Source organism: Mastigoproctus giganteus, chromosome 1 (assembly GCF_048544385.1).
Source record: "Mastigoproctus giganteus isolate SK-2022 chromosome 1, ASM4854438v1, whole genome shotgun sequence".
Lineage (NCBI taxonomy): Eukaryota > Metazoa > Arthropoda > Arachnida > Uropygi > Thelyphonidae > Mastigoproctus > Mastigoproctus giganteus.
In genome coordinates, this window is record NC_143575.1 from 43,192,354 (window position 1) to 43,215,129 (window position 22,776).

Genomic DNA, 22,776 nt, shown 5'->3' on the forward strand with positions numbered 1-22,776 from the left:
AAATGGCAAAGTTATCATTATAAATAAATTAATTAAAATTATAAACAAAAAATGCCAACTTGGAAATATGTGTATATTTTCGTACCACTTCTACAGTGACAGCTGTCATTGCAATATCATCGTCACAAAAGATCTTTTGTGATGGTGATATTGCAAAGACAGCTGTCACTGAAGAAGTGGTAACAAAATACCACGAAACGTTTGACCTCATGCACATATTTCCAATTCAGAAATAAACATAATAATACAAACATAGGTTTTGAGTGTTTACTATCTTCAAACAGCACAGTTTACCTGCGCATCATGCTGCTCAAGGAACGGGGAAAAAACGCAAAGTTTATCATTAGTTCTCGAATGGCTTATTTAGAGCGCACTCTCTAGGTAAGCCATTCTAGAGTTATTATTCAGAAATTTTACTTATCTTGAGAAAGGGCCTTCATGCTGCAGTTTACATACCGCGTAATGTACAGGATGGTAAATAAATGCTATATCCATCGGGGACGAACTTGGACACTTTTTGCTGCAATTATAAGATAGGGATAAAGAATGTTTAGCACCCTGTATATTATTCATCCTCTGTGGCTTTCTGTTACTTGATTAAAACTTGTTGAATCTCACATCTTTAGATCCGTAGAGATTATCCTCCAAAGTAATTTTTAACGTGCCACTATCATTCAGAGGAAATGTTCAAAGTTAAAAATATAATATTATGCATTAAAGTATGCTCTTTACAAATAATTTATCCTGTAGCTATTCAAGCTGTGAAGGATTTCTTGCATGATGACGTAATTATTATCTGGTAAAAAAACTTTAAATTAAAATAATTCCAAGGTTAAGAACAACTGAATACTGCAATGAAAAATTCGTGAAATTTGTTTTTAACAGCAAGCCACTCACCTTGCTGACGTTGTCTTCGTCCAGTCTTTGGAAGAACTCTTAGATTCGTTGCTGCGCTTCTTGGAATCATAATTAAAATTCTGACTTGCTAAAGGGAGCTCTTGGGTGACGCCATTTGTACGTGGCAATGGTAAGGGTGGAGGAGGTGGCAGAGGGGGCGGGGGAGGAGGTGGCGGCGGTGGTGTTGGTGGCGAATCATGGAAATCTGGCAGATCTGGGAAGCTGATGGCAGTGGGAAGTCCTAGTTTATCATTTTTGATAGTCATGTTTCAAGTTATGTTGGGTAATGTGTTCACATCAGTGATTATTCCTTATCGCTGAAATAAAACATAAAAAGTAAGTCAGAAACCTATTTAATACTGTTTCTTATCATTCTTCTTAATCTAATTTGAATTATTATTATTATATATATTTTTTTAATCAATAAAATGTTTCGCACCTTTCATATCTGCTAATTTTTCTCATAGTTTTCCGAAAACGTTTTCAAGGATTCATTAAGCAATAAAATGGTGATATATTTTTTTTTTTTTTTTTTTTACCTGGTGGTTATTACCTGACAAGTATTGTATCTGTGCGATGGTCTCTTTAAAAAAAGCCATAATTTTGTAAAAAAATAAATTATCACAGGACAGTGATGAAATCTTCAGTTCTCTAAGTTTTAATCTCCTAGCTTCGAATTGTAAAGTTTCGTAATATTTCTACGGAGACTGGAAGAGCTGTTGCGGCTGTTTGATCAAACACCAAGGCAACTAAGACCATGAGGTGTCGTTCCGTATCTATAAACTGTGTGTGTTTATTAACCTCTTTAGGTTAACCTAAGTTGCACAATTTAGAAACAGATCCAAATTTAGTTTATTTACTCTATCAAGGCAACTTAAAAAAGACTAAAATTTTCTCTTTCTGTCCGGTAGTTTATTAGGAACAGACTGCGCACGAAAATATATATCTGGTACAATGATATTTCATTGTTCTGCTTGTTAAGGATCTTGAAAAGAACGTAGTTTTCATCAACAAATGTCGATTAAATAAAGGGTATAACCCATATCTTTGTGTTAAATGAAATACAATTTCGTACTGTAGGTCTTCGCTGAATCCGAACTCAGTAAATTCTTATTGCTTTTTGTTGAGTTATTTCCATTGAACATACGATGTTAGTACGTCCGTGAGGCGTCCAGATTGGGGATATTCTAAGATAGGTAAACCGAGTTACATACTGTATAAACAGCGAAATATATGTGGATATTTGAACATTAATGAATGTCTGTAAATGAACCCTAAGGTTCGGTAAACGGCCATCATTTCCAATATATGTACTTTGTAAGGTAGAAGAATGTAGTTGTCGCAACCAGTGACAATTTTTTGATAGGTTTCCGAGGATGAAGCCTATTTAGAAATCACGTCACTCTTGCAGTTCATCCTGTTTTGTGATAACTTCTATGCACCTGTTCTTTTGTAACATATATCTCGTTCACTGCATGGGGCGGTGGGGAGGGGGATGTACGAGTATTTTGGTAGGATAGTACAAATAAATCGTGAGGCTATACCAAGTACAAAAATATACTTTTATGCACAAAATCCAAATACAATCAATCAATTGCATATGCACGGAACTTTTTTAAGAAGAACTCATTATTGTACACATAAGGTACAAACGATACTCCCCTCGCAGCTACAAGCGGGGGATTTACATAAAAAATAATGAAACACAGCGAATAAGATGATATAAACTAAATAAATAAAAGAATAGAACGTAGCATTAGACAACCATATGATTAATTGAAAAATCACAAATGATTTTACACTTAATCCATCTATGTATAAGAATTCGCTCCTTACTCTGTTTTCTTAAATTCAGTTAACGCTATTTGAAAAATGATACCACTTTACACGATGCAAATTTCCAGTTAACGCGATCTTTTTTTTTATGCGATAGTTGAAAAAGATTTCAATCGCGCGTTAAGCTTACCGCGAGTCGTACGGTCAATAAACAAACGTTTGCCTGCTGCCCGCCTCGGTGTGTTCCATCAACCATCGGAAGAAGACGTGTTTGTCTCCTGCTAATAAAGTCAATGCAGACTTGCATTTAAAAATTAAATTTTTAAATGAGCCAGATGAAAATGTTACCGCGAAGGAGATAACAGTAAAAGAATTAGATGAAATCTTTCGTATCGCATAGAACCTCAAACAAAAGGTTTGATGTTCTCTGCGATATTTATTTCGCCAGGGCCCAGAGAAGATTGTTGTCGGCTATCGGAAATTGATTGATGAAAAGAGAAAGTCAACACTTCAAATATTTCCGCAAAAGTAATTTCTTCACTGTGTATTTTATGTCAGAGGTTCCCAAAGTTTCTCGGTTCACGGCGCCTTTAATATCTCAGTAATTTTTTCAATGCGCACCCAGACCAAAAGAAATACCTAACAGTTTCGTTTAGTAGTTAGGTCCAAACAACTTAATAAGAAATGCTGAAACTGTGAACTACCTCGAGCTAGTAGTTCGCGCGGTGTCCGACAGATGTCGAGTATCGCTGTGTTTCCCTCGAAAATTTAAAATATTCCGCGGCGCACAGTTTAAAAACCGCTGTTTTATGCAATAAACATATAATTAATTTCATTATCTTTTACATTATATACAGTTAAAAAGTTATTTAAAAGGTATTTTTAAAATTCTTTATGGACATTCCAAAAGGTCAAGGACCAATTATAATTTTTCCTATTGGTTATGATATTCGATTAACGCGTTTCCGTTTTGAACGATGCGCTCGCGGGACGAATTAATCGCGTTAATCGAGGCCCGCCTGTATATACTGTATATATACAGGGTGATTCACTACCAGTGCGACAAACTTGCAGGAGGTGTAGGGGCCACAAAGACGAATCGGAATCACATAGCTTTGCAGGGTCCGAAATGCCTTCGTCATGCGGTGGAGGACGTTGAACGGGAGGTCGATGTGAACAGCGATCCCGCTGGAAGTCAGCATTTGCGAACCGGTTCCCGAGGCAGTAGGATGGACGAGTATTCAAACGTTGAACTGGCCGACATGCACCTCGCGTATGGAGCTGCGGACTGTAATGGGCGCGCCGCACTGCGCTTGTACCAGGAATATTTCCTGCACAGGCGTGCTCCTCATCATACGATTTTCGCACGTGTGCCCAGAAGATTACGTGAGACTGGTTGTTTCACGAGAGGTACCATGAATCGAGAGCGAACGACGAGGACGCCAGACAGTGAGCAGAATGTCCTACGTCTTGCAGAAGGCAATCCGAGTACGAGTACTCGAGCGAAACGCCAACGATTGGGTATTTCCCAATCCACTGTATGGAGGATACTGTCAACAAACCAAATGAGTTCATACCATCTGCAACGCGTCCAATCATTGGATCCTGCGGATTATCCACTCCGGAGGATTTTTGCTACTTGGTTTCTTCAACAGAAAGGTTTCGCAAATGCTGACTTCCAGCGGGATCGCTGTTCACGCGACCTCCCGCTCAACGTCTTCTACCGCATGACGAAGGCATTTCGGACCCTGCAATGCTATGTGATTCCGATTCGTCTTTGTGCCCCCCCTACACCTCCTGCAAGTTTGTCGCACTGGTAGTAAATCACCCTGTATATATTAGAGAGAGAGAAAGTCTTTACTGCAACTTAAGAAAAGAAAAAGAAAAGGTAGTTACATAGAACTTAATGTTGCAATCGACCCGTCACGGCACGCAGGCCAGAGGTTAACAATGAAACAAAGTGAAGTTAAAAAAAAAAAAAAACAAAAACAACTCAGTCCAACTGATGTCATTGCATGGAAAGCACCTTTCGATATCTTTTATCACATGCGAATTTGTTGAGATCAGCATCAAGTTTGTAGACCTTGGAGAGCATCTGAAAAGGGAGAAATCGATCTCTCAGGAAGTCTCGAATTCCTGGCGGCCAGACTTGGAGTAATCCACAGGGCAGAGATCGGGATTATCCAGCAGCATGTATCCCAAAATGGATGGCTCTGAGGTAAGTCCTGCAACCATTTTCACTGTGATGACCAGCCTCCGGAAATCAATAAGCTCAGAGAGACGGGGAACCCCCATTGCATTTGCTAATGCTGTAGTTCTAGCTTGTGGCTGCAGATTGGATTTCCAATTGGCTCATTTGAGTAGCCAATATTCAGCCGCAATGAGAGGCTTTTTAGTCGCGTGGGTGGCTGAGGCTCAGACTTCCGATGCGTACAGTAATGATGGGTAGATAATCGTTCTGATGTATTTACTGATTATTTTGGGATCTTTAATGTGCAACAGATTTTGTTTTGCTATCCAACAGAGTTTATCTAGCTGCGTATTGAAACGGAGTTTAGGGTCGAAGATTACACCTATGTTAGAATGTGAAGTAACAACAGGAATTTGGGTGTTTCCAAAAGTGGGAGCAATTACAGAAGGGTTGGTCTTTAGAGAGAACATCATTATCTTGATCTTGCCGGGATTGATCGCCAGGCCAAAGTGCTGTAGAAAGGATGCGATTAGTGTGGTTAGTGGTCGTGATGAGATTGGGACTGGGCCTGATTGGGGTAAGAATTTTAAGGTCATCTGCGTAGGAGATGATATTTTGGTTATTCCGCACCAGTGGGGCAATAATTGCTGTGAACAATAATCCAGAGAAGATATCCCCCTGTGGTACTCCAGCGGTAACAGCACTCAAATAGCATCTTCCTCCAGTGTCAAGTCGCAACAACCTCTTGCTAAGGAGAGCAGATAGAAGGCACAGCATGTCTCCCTTGGTGTTATAGTATGCTTTTAACAGCCACAAGAGAGAAGGAACATTCACAGCATCAAACGCAGCCTCAATATCTATGTAAGTTATGGCAAGATCGCTGCTAGTATGGCATTTGTAGTTGCGAGGAGGTTTGTAGTTGTTGATCGCTGTGAGAGAGTGTAGTGAATCTGGGGAGGCTTATCCGCGAGTATTTGTTTGGTGAGGACTGGTAGTAGCATTTTTTCCAATAACTTCAGAAGTGTTGAGGCTTTAGAGATTGGGCGGTAATGTTTACTTAGCGATGGGTTACGGATCTTGGGTATAGGCCTGACAATGTAGCTGTTCCACTCAACTGGAAAGGAGAGGGTCTTCAGGATGTCATTGTAGATTGACAGACAGCAGTGGTTGAATAATAAAAGGGCTGAGGCACATAACTATGAATTGGGGAACATTATCAGCTCCTGCAACAGCAGTGGGAGCAAATGAGTTGATGGCTTTTATAAGTTGAGGTGAAGTGAAATTATAGCTGTGAAGGATATCCAGATAAGACATATGATCTGGCATGTCAAGTTTTGGGGCCAGCACACTTGACGGTTGAAATCTGGTAATGCGGTCCATCCATTGGTCAGGATCAACAAGGATTTGGTTGCTGAGGCACCTATGATGATGGGGATTTTCCCCATATGAAGCTGAGCATTGAAGAAATTAGCAATCGCCGATGATTTTTGTCTGTTGAAATAGGCCCGTGCTTTTGAGTACGAAATTTGATCACGAACATCATTTGTTTCTTAAATTTTGTGCAGTTGTTGTTTCAGTTGAAAGGCTGCATTTAGGTCCTTGTTGTACCACGCCATCGAGTGGGGGGGGGGGTGATTTTAACCTTCTTGGAGGCGGAAAAGTTTGCGACAGTATTAATCCAGTTTGTAAGAATGGTTGTTGCAAACGAAGGGTGACCTCGCACCCTTCCAGGACATGCCATGCAGTGAGTGTAGCAGCCACAAGGCATTTTTCAGTATTTAGAAAATTTTGGCTGATGATTGTGGATGTTTTACTCCGCTTATACATAGATTCACAAGACTTATGGACAGTCGCTTTGCATGGAGGCAGTAAAATTTGCGAAACAAGAGGGTCATGATCAGAGTTAAAAGGTGTTTCCTGGGGGGGTCACACAATGTACATCGTGTGGATGAGAACGTAAGGTCAAGCTGGTTAGTTCCGCTAGTGGGCATGTCATTGAAGAGGAGAATTTTAGCGGATTTCATATCTTCCGTTAGGCGTTCCCTCAGCGATTCACGTTGAATTGGTATGTTGAAATCGCCCATCACGACATGACCTGCGGATGGGTGGAGGTGATTTAAGATCCAATTAGGAACTTCGGTAATAATATCTCTATTGGGCATTGGAGGAACATAGACTGTGCAAACGTCAATAATAGCTTTATTGTGAGCTAGGGTTAAGATTAGTGCTTCAAAGTTGGTGGAACGACGTCATCCACTTTATAAAAACAGATCAACTGTAGAAAAAAAGGTCACCATTTTTTTTTTTTTTTTTTCAGTTGATAGTCTGACATAAACACTACGCTTTGACGTACGTCTTGCCACTCTTCAGTTGTCCAGTTTTGATGGTCTTAGCCCACCGTTTCTTTCGATATTCCCGTTTTAATAAGGGTTTTCGGACCGCTACACGACCACGAAGTACTACTTGTTTAAGACGAAATTTTGAAGTGGATGTAGACACCGTAGTTTTTCTCTTCCTGTTGAATTCAGCTCGGACTTCAGGTGCAGTAAGTCGTCGATTGCGTTTAGAAATCAGTGTTATGGTCTTATTGTTTGGTTTCGCAGTTGTCCTGAGTCGTCCTTTAAACTGCAAGTGTCGTTGCATCCTCGAATAGTAGTTGTACTCCTTTATTAGAAAGAGCGAGTTTTTTGCCAATATTTCTTATGGAATAACTTACTTTATACAGAGTTGTAATAGCACTTCTTCATTCAACACTCAGTTCATTATTTCTTGCCATGTTTATCACAAAACACAAATCTTATATCAATGAATGATGGGTGTTCGATTTTATAAGTTACAGCTCTTACTCCTCAATTTATATTATTGCAAAACACTAAAATCATCTACAACGTTCTACTATATGCAGGAATCTTCTGCAATGTTCTACACATTCAGGTATTCTCTACACCTTTTTAGAATATTCTCGATTCTAGTAACTTTATAAATATTTAAGTGTTTTGATTTTTTAATAAAACTTTGACAATTAAGAAATATGAAACGTGATTCCAAACATTTCGGCGGGATGTACAACAGTGTGTTATTGTCTTGGGGAAAGTCCTTTTATAGTGCAGGACAACATTGTGGAGACTCATTGTAGTGCGAGGATCCAATGCCATAATGAATCAGTCTTTGATACTTTATTCTTACTTTCACAACTATGATGGGATCCAAGCAAGCACAGATCTCTGATAAAGCAAGTAATCACGAATAGCGATACTTAGGTTGCCAATCATCTCAGCAAGGCGCAGAAATATTGGATCACCGGAATGATGTGACTGTGGCGCTGATGGAGAATTTTTCGGGAATAGGTCCTTTTTCTTTGTGACATGGGTCTGGGAAGGAGCACTGCAGCATTTGCATGGGTAGGAACGTATCAGATAACTTTAATCAGTTTGGAGTGATCTGAAGGAGTGATTCGGCCAAAAGACTTAGGACTGGGATCTTCTAGCTGTAGTGATCCCAGAAGTTTGGTTAAGAAATTCTCCCGACCATAATTTTGACAGCAAAGATGAATCTTTTCCCCTGAATGATGGCCGGAAGGCTTCTGATGTTAAGGGCTGCTGCCATCTGGGTGGCCCTTAGTGGAGGAGATTCCAAAATTGCCAAATGATTCATTTCAACAGCCAGAATTCCACCATGAAAATCCGTCTAAGATTCATCGTAGCAGTTGATGTCCAAACTTCGGCGCCATAGCGAATGACCGGATAGACACAGGTCTTAATGTATTGCACCCAACAGCCTGTTCGTGAACGCGTGAAAGTTGTTGCTTTAGTAACCGCTGGAGTGGGCAGAACTTAATTTTAAGGTGATCTATTTGTGTGAGAAAGGAGAGCTTCTAGTTAAAAATGACACTCAAATCGGTGTGTTATTGGACAACAGAGATCACGGGTCCTCTTCAAATGGATGGGTTGCACCACCATTATTGGATTGCGTTTGAGTGAGAAAGTCTATTGTTTCGACTTTTGAACAACTTTTGAACAATTTGAATGCAGAGACCGAAAGCAGAGAGGTAGGCCTCAAGGTTCTGGACTTTCAATTGGATCAAAGATTGATATAGTCAGCAGTGCCCCTAGGGTTGATGAGAGTGAATGGTTTTCTATCATCAGCAGAGGTAACGATGTCAGTTCGGCCCGTCACAAAAGGCACAAGATAGCTAAGAACAAGATACCAGACAGGATCCCACCTTTTGGGCTTCCAGCTGTAATTGTCCTGGTGCAGCTCCGATTGTCATCCCGACCAATAATAAAAAATATACAGTATTATATTATATTAGGGTCACTTGGAATGATAATTCAATTACCCATGTGTATTGTATCTGTACCAGTGTGCATTGCCTGTGTTCTCTGGTCGATTTGCCTGCTTTGCTGGACGAAAAATCTTGCTATCTACGCCTGAGACCAACTAACTCAGCCACGGAATGAAAAAAACCCATAAGAGTTCTTCGCGTCATCGACGGGATTCGAACCCGGGCCTTTTCCACCAGGTGTGGGGAGGACGCTGAGACACTGTGCTACCCACGCAGACATCCCAACCAATAACAGTCCTGTTTCTCAAGCATTGTTAGAATAAACTACAACATGGTCACTGTGATTTATTCAGGCAGTGTCTGAATAAATCAATGCCCGCCAATGTCATAATATTCCGTGTGAGGCATGAAGCACAGTTTGTATTTTTTTATCTACTTGTGTTTTTTTTTTTTTTTTTTTTTTTGCCAGTGCAGCAATAGCCTATTTCTTCCTTCCCCTATATGACGAATACTGTTACTGTTATTATTACTATTCACGTAGTAAACTTGTCAACACGTGAACGGATATGCCATCAGATGCAGTCTGGTCGTCGATATACATAACTGTGACTTCAGAACTATGCTCAAAGGTCTTAAGGATCTTGATAGTGGTGGTCGATCTTGACCGAGTAACATAGTGAATCTGCAGTAGCTGTTCTGGATACGTAAGATTTCTCAAAGTGCTCTGATAGGCTTCATGCAAAAGAAATTGGGCGGAAATGACTAGTTTGGGAAGCTGTTGTTGCAGTAGAATTTTAGGAGCATCGGCAACTAAGGTCGTGTTGCTCCGTATATATTGTCTGTAAATTACGTGTGTTCTGTGGTCGATTTTCTGTTTGCTGGTCTAAAAAATCCGAGTTTCCGGGATAAAAAAAAACATGCTGCCCTCGTCTGAGACCGACTAACTCAACCACGTTGTGAAAAAGGCCCATAAAAATCGAACTCAGGTCTTTTCCACCAGGTATGTGGAAGACATGCGATGGTAAGTTTCTTTGTTGCATCGTGTGTATATATATATATATATATATATATATAGAGAGAGAGAGAGAGAGAGAGAGAGAGATTATCCATCTTGTCACCAGGTAGATTCCTAGTTCGTGTTCGCAGTCCTCTAGGACACAGGATGGAATTTTCTGTGCTGCATAAACACACTTTGCTAGTTTAAGTTACGTGGGCGCAGTAATTCTCTTGGTTGTTTGGTTTCCTTCTACCGGAAGTAATGTGGACATGTGTTTTGTAAAGGGCAGCTCCTAGAACGTCTGTTCAACTCCGCTTCGTATCTCTGTGAAGAACAGTGTCACTACAAATGGGCCAGAATGTGAATGACGTAGGTTTGAGTGTATTATGTGTGTGTTCTGTTGTTCTGTTCTGGCCTCTTGGCTACCCAGAAGCATCAGTCACCTGGACAGATGATTCTGGGTACTCGTCCACACCACGGGAAGGTGGGCCAGTCCCAATAATACACGTACCGTCTCAAAAGAAACTCTGACTCACCCGATGTTGTCAGAAGGTGGACCACGTTCCTCTGGGGGCCCCTTCCAGAGGAAGTGAAAAAGAAAAAAAAAAAAATCCCGTGGTGTAATTAAAAAAAAAAAAAAAATTCCAGAGGAAGTGAAAAAAAAAATAATAAAAATAAAATTTTTAAGCTGCTATCTGGGGATCCCCATTCGTAGCCTGCGTTATTCTGTAGGAGGCTTTCCTGCGCGTGAATACTTGCGTCGATAAGTTCTGGAAGGCAGCAAGGTTCTGTGGTGTCTGTAACAGAATGTTCAGTTGGTTTTCAGTGAGAGGGATGGTATTTGCTAGGTCTTGCCTCAGGTCCTCATAGAGAGCGCACTCGAAGAGAAGGTGGAACCAATTCTCCTTGGCCCCGCAGTAACAAACGTCTATGGGTATACTGGAAGTAATAGGCCCTTCTATTTGTAAAGAGATAATGATGGGGTTGTAACCTGATTGTATGTTACTTATAAGGTTTTGCTTAGTCACATATTGCGCCGATGCGAACGCGAGGTCCAGTATACTTTCGCTCCATGTCGGTGGTGTGCTAACCAGTTAAAGTCCTAATGTATTTAGACCATGACTCGGTCTTCTCTTAATATTCTCCAGAATATTTAGGAGATTAAAGTCCTCACACACACAAGGTGTTTCATTGATGACTGGAGACGGTTATGAAATCAGTTCAGGAGTAGGTGGTTGGTTGTTTGTTGTAGGGGTTTAGACACATCAGCAACTTTGGCCATATTGCGCCGTATATACATAAAATATGTCTGTAACATATTTTATGCGTGTCTTGCGTGTGTTCTCTGGTCGATTTGCTGTTTTTTTTGAGGAAAACCCGAGTTTCTGAGAGAAAATCTATGCACCCCTTGCCTGAAACCGACGAACTCAATCACATTGTGAAGAACATCCATAAAAGTTCCACCCGTTATTGACGAGATTCGAACTCGGGTCTTTTCCACCCGATGTGGTGAGGGTGGCGATTCAAACACCTCTACTACCCACGAGGAAAATTCAGTAGTTCATCGACTACTAGTACGTATGGCACTGGCGATTATACACAGCAACAATATCGAGAATATTGTTCTGGTTGTTGTTTTTAGTGTGGTTAGAACCCGAAAGAACAGATTGATTCATAGTGAGTGGACCATAGAGAATAATGACCTCTGAAGAAAATCGCTACTCCTTTCCCTCCCTCCCCCCCTGTGGTTTTCTCTTGACGTGCACACCATCTGATACCCTGCAAGCTATGTGGAGGTTATTGTATCCTGTTTAGAACCAAGCTATGTTTCTGTGAATCAAACCACGTCCATTGTTACTGGACAGCAAGAGCTCGTTAACTTCATTAAGTTTATTCCTCATAGATCTCACATTTTAAAATAGGACTTAGAAGGAAGCTGTTCACTTTACCGTTGTTAAGGATGTAAATGGCGTAATTTGTTTGTGCTGCTTCGCTCGTCTTCGATCTGTTGATACCATGACAGTGATCGCAAAATTCAGCAATGGAGATGTTAGCATTAGTATTAGGAGAGGCATATGATGAAAGAAAGCAAGCTTATATGGCACCAGCGAAAAAAACCAAAAAAAACTTCCCATTTCACCCACCATTCACTCTAATTGTTTGTCTAGGTCTGCCTTGAACTTATTTAAGTTGTTTATCTCCACTACAACAGATGGACGTTTGTTCCAACTACCAACCACCTGCTGGCTAAAGGCAAATTTCCGCACATCTGTTCTACAATTGTTTTCCCTCAATTTGAATTTATGTTCCCTCATAGATGAGTAACCAGAGAGGAAGAATCCCATCAGCATTGAGCTTGTTCAAACTATTCAAGGCCTTATACACCTCACATAGATCACCTCGCAGGTGCCTAGTCTCTAGACGCTGCAGTCTGCAGAACTTAATCCTTTCTTGATGACAGCAACCCTTTGGTCCACTCACCAATCTCAATGCCCTTTTCTATACTCGTTCAATCAGCTCTACATCCTTCCTAAAATGAGGCTTCAAGACCTGTGTGCAGTACTCAAGGTGTGGCCTGACCATTGCCCTATAAAAGGTGACAATGACCACCTTATCCCTGCTAGCAAATTTCCTGTATATCATTGACAAGACACCATAAGCGACTCTTGCAGCCTGTCTGCACTGCTCAGAAAACTTCATATCTGACTGCACAATTACCCTCAGGTCCTTTTCATTCTCCACTACCATGAGTGTAGTACCACCCAGTTGGTACGTTATTCTGTGGTTTTTGCTACCGATATGCAGTACTTTACATTTGTAAATGTCAGCCCATCAATGTCTCAGCCCATCTGCTCAAATTTTCTAGATCATGTTGCAGTAGTGTACTATCATTACTGTCATTAACAACCCTGCCGACCCTCGTATTGTCTGAAAACTTGGACATTAACGCTGATATACCTTCATCAATATCATTGATAAATACAGAAAACAACAATGGGCACAACACCGAACCCCCGGAGACTCCACTAATAACATTAGTCCACGAAGAGCAGTGTCCATTGATTACCACTCTCTGTCGTCTCGCACCCAGCCATCCTTTTATTCATTGTAGCAACTTTCCCTTCATGCCATTCTGCTCCAATTTGTACAATAGTCTTCCATGTGCAACAGTATGAAAAGCTTTCCTGAAATCCAAGTATATGATATCAAAATTATTTTTTGCATCCAGTTCCTTTGTAACCACATCATAGTATCTAATCAAATTTGTCAGACAAGGTTGCCCCTTAACAGACCCATACTGTGTCTGAACTATAACTGCAGTCTTGTCTAGATCAGCGTTTGCTAATTTTTTTTAGTCACGGAACACTTACGAAACACAATTTTTAACGGGAGCCAAAAAACTGTTTGCTAGTACGTATTTTATTACATGCGACGCTCTGTGCATCAGGAGCATCTTCATTTCCAACACATGTAAAGCCGAAATTCAAATAACTGTCGTCATACTTTCGTTTTGGTCTCTTAGTTGGTTCCTGTTTTTTCACTTGGAAATGACCCATAACTATAGACATGCGTTGAAAACCAAGACCGCAGTGAAATATGAAAGTTATATGGCTTTCCCATCTACCTTTACTTGACAAGTCAGTATGCTGTTGCACAGTGCTAGTGCCATATGTATTTGTTTTAAAGATGTTCATTCGATCGGTTTCTCAGGCTGCACATCTATTTTGTTTAAGTAAACTGGCATGGGTTCCTTGTTAAGCAATTCCGAAAAGAGTGACCCGGAATTTTTTTCTGGGTCACTTTCTCAATTGCAATATTGATGATATTGATTATGATGACGATTCAAGATGAAAAGCTGTTTATTTTTTTGAGTTTTCAAAAACCATTGGGTAGTCAGTATATCCTATCTCTAAATGGGGAATATTCTATAGTCGGTTTGCCTGTCTTGCTAAAATTTAAAAAAAAAGGAAAAAAAAGAAAAAAAAAGTTTTATGGAAGGGGAAAAAAACAAGCAACCCTCTGTGTAAATCACCTAACATACAGTACGAAAAATTCCCATAAAAGTTCCTCCCGTCGGAGTGGAACTTTTATGGGAATTTCAACTCGGGCCTTTTCCGCATGGTGTGAAAGAACAAAAATTATAATCACTCTGCTAGCCTCATGGGCTGAGAGATGGTAAGCAATAGCGAGTCTGGTTCTGGGACCGGTAGACCTATTTCCGTCTCTGGAAATGTTTTTATTTTGCAGAAGTGTTATTAGGGCAGGCAACAAGTGGTCGTATAAACTGCCAGTTCTTCGTACGAGAACTTAGAAAAATGTAAGCTCCCATTGTTGCTTAGGCATGTACTTAGGCAAAACGGGTCCCGTCATTGAATGGGACCCGTTTTTTGTTTGTTTGTTTTTTTTAATTCTCCTTCTTCTTCTTTCTCCAGAGGAGATGTTAAAATGAATCAAAAACTAGGAAAAGCAAGTGTGAAATATAAAGTTAACAATAAAAGCGATTCGCGATATAAACTTGTAAAAGAGGATTTCAAAGTGTTGACAAAATTGGAAAGCATTTATCTGCTTTTGCTTATTTTAAAAATCATGTTTGTAAATAAATCAAACTATTTCTTTACTAATCCAGTAAGCCTGGTTTTTAAATATTCTTCATTATTGTAAATGAGCTTGCTGTTTACAAATCAATAGATTTCAAACAAAAATTGAGTTTTACAAGTATTTCTGTGGTCTACCCGAGTATGCGTGAAAGCAACTTAAGTTAAAGAATCAGTCATTTCAATAAACTCAACGATTATCCTTTTATCTTTTATTCTGTAGTTAACTCCCCTTGTAAACAAGTTAAACAACAAATTAACATTAATTAACTTCTAGAGGAGGTGGTTAAGCTCCTTTAGCAGTTGGTTGTTAAGAAGTAATGAAGATAACTTACAAGTTTTTGCCTTTCTCACTTCCATAAGCCGGACGACTTCTCATATTTGCTTTTCTTTGCCGTTGTCACCCTTACACAATTTGCCGCGACCATACAGAATATTCCACTCGTGACGAACATCGCCGATCACTTGTAGCTAACGTACTTTAGGGCAAGTGGCGTCTGAATGGCGTTTCTTTACATCACACCCTTCTCTGACTTCATTGACTGCGCAGGGGCACGCTTAACATTATGACCGTGCCTGGTAATCCGTGTAGGTCGCAACTAAATTTCCCTCAAACAAGGGAGTCACTGTAATGCACGCCGTCACCACCCTCCTGCGATCATTAACTGTGAAACATATGTCGCTGTTTCAAAAGTTCAGGCAAGGTTCAACCGCGTTTTCAGTTTTCCCTTTTAGACATGAAATGTAACATCAAAATCTCTGCAGGTTCTTTCTATTAGTTCTCTGAACTATCCTGGAAGTGACGTCATCGAGAGTTTACATAAATACCGATAAAACGTTAGGGCTTCACCGAATGAGTGATTGGTCAAGTATTATGGTGTTACGGGTTGCTGGGATATATGCCAGTGTGCACTTTCGACCTGCGATACCACGGAAACACTCATTTACTATTGTAAGGTAACATCAAGTTAACAAAAGCATAAAGTGAACTACAATTAGCTTTGATAATTAATTTGCATTTCCATTAGATCTGGTTTCCACCTTTATTTTCACACACACACACCGAAACGGTACATTATTACATATGCTCACTCTGTTAAGTTTGTTTTTATAAAGAGAGATATTGCTGCCTCTTTTGTTATTCGATTATTTTTCTTATAGAAATTAATCAATTATAAAAATTTAGAATGTTTTATCGTTATGCGAAAGGAAATTATAACAATTTGGAATATGTTTTCATCACGCGCTAGTAATTTGAATATGTTTGTAAAAAATCATATCTTCCATGTTAAAATTCACACAATCTCTGATTTTTTTTATTTGTTCCTTAACATCTTCAGAAAAATTACAGTTTTGTTTTATTTTTATTTTTTCAGGATTACAAAATTACCTCTTCTGAATATATTTATTTTAATGGTGCATATATTTAATTTTATACACAGATTTTAGTATATGCTATTACAACAAAAATGAAATTGAATTCATCACAAACTCAGAATTACTGTATTAAAATTACCCTTGCGCTAATGGAATATAGGAAATGGTTTTAAATCAGTAAAACCGTAGTATTATAAAAAATAACTATAATGTATATAATCAGAATTGAAGAGAATCCTCTGTATTATCTAAATTTGTTCTCATCTTCAATAGTTAAAAGCAATATTTCTGTAAATGAGTGTTTTTCTTCGTGAAGACCTAGAACATTTCACCTTGAAGAAATGCAGAATATGTATAGAATCTTAAAACATCTTAAAAGTGAACTGTACCGCATTTATATACTCAGCGATCAACTTCAGGGCTTCACTGAGTGAGTAATTGGTCAAGTGTTATGGAGTTGCGGATTGCTGTGATATATGGCAAGCGGTAACTTTCGACCTTGTTATTTCGATTTTATTAGTTAGTCTACTCTTTTCATGAAATGGAATACGCCTTCAGAACAGCATCACGTGTTCGTACCATGCAATATAAAGCAGGTGGGCTGATTACGTAGAGATAGATTTAATAGCCCTAAGCATACGTAATCGTAAGTATATTAACTATATGTAGAAGTACATGTAAGGCCTCCGTAGCCAAGTGGGCAGGAGCGGGAGTGCAGTAGCACACGCTCTTTGAGTAGACCGGGGTTCAAGCCCCTGACTGCTGAATACGGTCGATCTGCCAACCCGCACTGGACCAGCGTGGCAGCTTATGGTCCATTTCCCTCACCATGAATTGTTGAGGAGGCTTCCATCCTGCAGTGGGTTGATAATGGCTGCACTTTACTTTTTTTTTTACATGTTCACGGAACATTTTGCCTGTTGTGCAGGCTGAAAAACACGGATAAATCATGGGAGAAACCGTCTACTTCAAATCAGCTAATTATAGCATCGAATGAAGAGGACTTTAGAAATTCCTCCAGTTAGAGACGAAAATTTCCACTGACCTGGTAGTTGCGCCGGAGTATAAACAAGAACATTAAATCTAACCCAGATCCGGCCAAACGAGTGGCGCACGGCCGTGTATTGTGCCGACAAGGCTGCATGTGTGCAATTCCGTGCAATCGGACTTGCCAGCATGATTATTTCGTAAACTGCAATCCTGCTGGATTTTCACGTACGGCTGTTTCGAGATTGGTCCAGTAACCAAATAACATCCAACCAACGGCAGCCCTCTGCTTGGAAACAGCTCGTTGATGCAATAGGCCAACGGAAGTTGACAAGACTCGTGCAGGATAATAACGAAAGGCTGCTGTCAGTAAAACAGCAACCCAGTATCCAATAATTTGAAAATTTATCACCCATTCACTGTCTGTTGGATGTCCGGCTAATGCAGGGTTTTAAATAGTATTCCAATCTGGCGCAAGAAAATAAAAAATAATATTGGTAGTAATAGTAGTGGCAAATGATGCAAGAAAGCAAGCTTATATAGCATTAGCCAAAAAAAAAAAAAAAAAAAAAAAAAAACGCTACACAGTTCTCCCATTCAGGCCCTCCAAGAATTTGTCTAGTTCTTCCCCGAATTTATTCAAACCATCCACTTCCACAACAACGGACGGAGGACTGTTCCAACAATGTACCACCCGCTGGCTGAAGGCAAATTTCCGCGCATCTATCATCCTTCCCCAACTTAAATTTATGCCCCATTATGTGTGCAGTCCCAGCAAGAGGAAGAATGCCATTCACATTCAGCTTACTCAATCCATTCAAAGCCTTAAACACCTCAATCAGATAATCCCGCAGGTGCCTATTCTCCAGAAGCTGCAATTTGCAGAACTGAAGCCTTTGTATGTAAGCCTTTTTTGTTCCCTTCACCAATCTGGTTGCACCCGTTCCAGCAAATCTACATCCTACCTAAAGTGTGGGCTCCAGACCTACAGACAATACTTAAGATGCGGTCTAACCATGGCCTTGTACAGTTACCTTGCTAGCAAAGTAACTGTATATCATTGACAAAACCCCATGAGCTGTTCTGTCAACATGCCTTCACTACTGAAAGAATTTCATATCTGACTGCACAATTATCCTCAGGCCTTTTTCATTTTCCACCCTGTAGTACCACACAGTTGATAAGTTATTTAAGATTACTGCTACCCATATTACTGCTACCTTGCATTTATTAATGTTAAACTTCAACTGCCACTTCTCAGCCCACTGACCAAATTTTCTTAGATCTTGTTGCAGTAGCTTACCCTGATTATTGTCATTAACTACCCTGCCAACCTTTGTATCTGCAAACTTTGACATTAAACCTGATATACCTTCATCAGTATTATTAATAAATATTGAAAACAACAATGTACCCAGCACTGAACTCTGAGGGACTCCACTTATAACATCAGTCCACGAAGAGCAATGCCCATTAATAACCACTCTGTCTTCTTCCACTTAACCATCTCTTTATTCATAGCGGTAATATGCCCTTAATGCTACGTTGCTCCAGTTTACACAGTTGCACATAAAAGCTTTTATGTGCAATTGTATCAAAAGCCTTCCTGAAATCGAAGTACATGATACCAAAATTGTTACCTGGTCACTGCACCATAACCTCAGATTGTATGAAGAAAAGGCCGCTTCTTAACAAATCCGCGCTGTCACTGCAGTATAATGGCATTCCTATCCTGATGGTTCTGCATTACTTCTTTAACCAGTGACTTTTTTTCCCTGGAACAGATGTTAAGCTAACAGGTCTGTAATTACTCTTGTCACCTTTTGATACCCCTTTATGATTTGGGGATACATTTGCACATCTCCAAACCTTAGGGACATCCTCTGAATCCAAGGATGCTCTCTTAATTATGGCTACAGGCTTGCTTTACCTCCTTTGCTGCCTCTCTTAATATGATTAGATAGATCCCATCCACAGGTGTCTTTTTTTTATGCGCCCTCGTGGGTAGAACAGTTTGTAGAATCACCATCCTCCCTTCACCAATCTGGTTGCCCTTCTCTGCACCCGTTTCAGCAGATCTGCATCCTTCCTAAAGTGAGGCCTCCAGACTTACAGACTTTTAAGATGCAGTCACCGGGTGGAAAAGACCCGAATTCGAGTCCCGTAGACGACGTAAGGAATTTAATGGGCCTTTTTCACAACGTGGCTGAGTTATAGTTGGTCTCAGACAGGGCAGAATGGCTTTTCTCCCGGAAACTCAGGTTTTTCTTCCAGCAAACAGAAAATCGACCACAGAACACACGCGATTTACAGACAGTACAGGAAGTATATACTGAGCAATATGACCCTAGTCGTTGGTGCTCTAAAAATCCTATTACAGCAAGAACAATAACAACAGTCTTTTTTTATGTTCAGCTTCAACACCTCTTCCACTTTCCTTTCAGTTATCACAGTCATTTAGCTCCCCATTGAAGTTTGATAAACTTTTGGCGCCCCCTCCCCTGAAGTATTTCTGAAGCATGAATGTAGGTGCAAAATACTTCTTCAATTAGTCAGTAACCCGAGAAGGGTCATCAACAGTTAACCCATTGGCATAATGTGGCCTAATATAAATTTTCTGTTTATACTCCGGCACGACAACCAAGTCAGTAGAGTTTCCAATAAATCGTCAATACAAATATTTATCGTATTTAGTAGTCACGGGCTTGAACCCCGGTCCACTCAAGGAACGCGTGCTATGCACTCTCGCTCCTGACCACTGGGCATATGATTCAGTCCCTTGTTTCTACTGTTAATATAAGCATTGAAACATTTGCTGCTATTCTTTGCTAGAGCCTTCTCATAATTTGCCTTAGCGTGCCGAGTATCCTTTGTAACTTGATTACAGACTAATTTATATTTGCCATAGGGTTCTAAATTACCTGATAATTTATATGCATCCCGTGCCCTTTTCTTCTCTGTCAGTTGTCTCAATAGGTCATATGACATCCGTTTAGATCTAAGCCCTGATTCAGCAATATTTCTTTGTTGGTAGGAAAAGCCTAGTAGCCTCTATGATTACTTCCTTAAATGATTTCTATTTAGAATTTAGTTAGTCTTATTGCACAGAATTTAAAAACTGTATAAGACCACTGTAGTCAGCCTCACGAAAGCAAAAAGCCTTTACCCTTGACAGTAGTTGTCTTTAATTAAATTCCATATTAGTACGCTGTGATCGCTGGCACTCAGTGAGTTTTTTACCTGCAGATTCTTAATGCATGAAGAATCACTGCTGATAACCAGATCAAGAGTATTTCTCCCTCTTGTTGCCTCTCTAAGATACTGCTGTAGAAAACAGTCATCCAAGGAACCTACAAAAGTCTTGCTAGTGTGTGAGTGGCCAACCCATAATTCCAGTCAATCATCATCTGGAAAATGTAAGATATTCTGATTTACTGGCTCACTCTATTTCTCTGTATAGCTGTTTGGTATATTTATCACAGTCGTTAGGCCTATAAGACACTCCTCTCATTTTTGTTTTCCCAGTGCTGACATCACACGAAACTGACGGAACATTGCACTGATCCCCCACGTCGACTGGATACACTGCCTTAGATTTAATATGCTTCTTAACTAAGAGCAGAACCCCTCCACCCTTCCTGTATACATGGTACTCTCCATATTGAAATTGAGCATCACTTATATATGAGTGACACCATGTCTCTGCTATCCTTACGATGTCTGCATTTGATGACTTAATCAATACTTCTAATCAAGTTAATATGAAATTGAATGCGACAAAATGCAAATTATGTTAGTTCTGGCCCAAGTGCCGTAGCAGATCGCCAACACTATTTAATTATTTAGTTTCAGGAGAGTCTGTTGAATCTGATGAGCAATTTAAAGCTCTGGCCGTTACATTTTGTTATGATTTTCATCATATTTCTCACATTAATACCATCCTACCCCGAGAATTCAAGTCACAGGATTTAATCAAACGCGCGGCGTCTTCCTTCAAAGGGAATTCTGCGGTTTAGATGCTATGCAAACAGGTTAACCTTCCCGTAAGAGATTATTGTGACACGGTTTGGTCTCCTTACCAACAATATTTGGGTGATAATGTTCAGCGAATCCAAATAAAATTTCTTTAATTTCTTTGTTACTGAAATCATGTTGCAGGAATTATAGTTCTTTGTGTGCACTCAGTACAATATGCTCTCTCTTCATTCTCAGCGCGATTTGCATAGCTGTTATTTTATTTAGTTTCATTAATAAAACTACTACTCTGCATTTTGGAAAAAAAAAATCACTAATGTTTTCTCAGAAAAGGTTATTTTTGAATCATTTTCTAATGCTGATTTCAAAAATGACCCGTTTGTTTCCATCATGTCCGGTTTCTTTCTTCAAAATTCACGAAAGAAAATTTGATTTTTCACACAAATTTTTATTTAATTTGACAGAATTTGTGCACTGGAATTATAACAAAATGCTACCTTTACCCGACTTTTATATTTAAATACATGTTGAAAACACTATTAAAAAGAACAATATGGTAAAAAGTCCACTAAATACTCCCCTCTCATTTTAAAAACTCATCTTTAATGTCTTTCCATGTCTTAAATGTCATTGCGAAACGTCTCACTCTGTTCTCCACTAACGCTTCCTAGATTTTCTAGGAAGTAGTCGATGTGGGAGAGTAAAAACCTTGACACTCATGTTGTTGTCCATCTTGAAGTTTTCCAACATATTTTTAACTATATTATTGTAGTCTGGATCCTTGTTGTACTCTAAAAGTTCTCAACAACAGACCTAAAACTAATCCATGCTTGTTTTTCTCTTTTATTCATAGTTCTTCCCTCAAAATCACGGTCCCTCATCATCTTGCGAATTTGAGGTCCAACAAATATACCTTGTTTTAGCTTCTCTTTAGTGCACAATGGGTATTTAGTACAAATGTAGTTGACGCAGAAACCTTCCTGAGGTGAAGCTTTGACAAACTAACTTTCATCAAACCCAGTTTGATGTGCAAGGATGGAAGGAGGACAGTTTTGGGTCCAGAAGTGGTTTATGAACTATGTTCTTTGATCTAGGCAACAGACTGCTCTTCTTTGGCCAGACCTTTACATCCAAGTGCTTACTCCTTGCCCGGCTATCCCACTCACACAAAAAGCAGGGCATTTTTGTGTAACCAGATTGATGTCCAAATAATATAATTGATATCCAAGTATAACCAGATTGATGTCCAAGTAATGTCCAAGTTTCATAGGAACCTCAACACAGACCAACCAACCATGTTATTCATACTTAATATTTGTCAACAACTTCTTCAAATTCTCATGTGTTCCTTTCAAATGCACAGAGTGAGCTACTGGAATTGACCCATATTTATTTCCATTATGGAGAAACACACCTTTGAACTCCTCCTCTTTGAGTCATTAAAACGTCTCCACTGTGTACGGTTGTAACTAATTCCTGAATAGTTCATTAAGTCATTTATATTACTACAAAAAAAATAATAATAAATAAATAAAAAAAAAAAAAAAACAGAATCGTCCTCAGAAAAGTAGGGGACTTGTTCTCATTCTGTCTCTACCATGAGAAAAACGTCCCATGTGCTAGATTATTTGACTTACGTCTAGAACCAAGGAGTTCTGCAGATTCCTTTGGTAAATTTAAATCTCTTACCCGATCA

General features: G+C 39.6%; 1 protein-coding gene across 1 annotated transcript in view; it reads right to left on the reverse strand.

Annotated features, from left to right (window-relative positions):
* Positions 1–15,448, reverse strand: part of LOC150090748 (proton channel OtopLc-like) — a 37,804-nt gene extending 22,356 nt beyond the window's left edge. Inside the window, exons 1-2 of the mRNA XM_090379839.1 lie at positions 15,077–15,448; positions 898–1,214 (exon numbers count right to left, since the gene is read on the reverse strand). Coding sequence (XP_090235965.1) covers positions 898–1,163 — 266 coding nt within the window. The 5' untranslated portion in view covers positions 1,164–1,214; positions 15,077–15,448. The remainder of the gene's footprint in view (positions 1–897; positions 1,215–15,076) is intronic.
* Between the last annotated feature and the right edge of the window lie 7,328 nt (positions 15,449–22,776).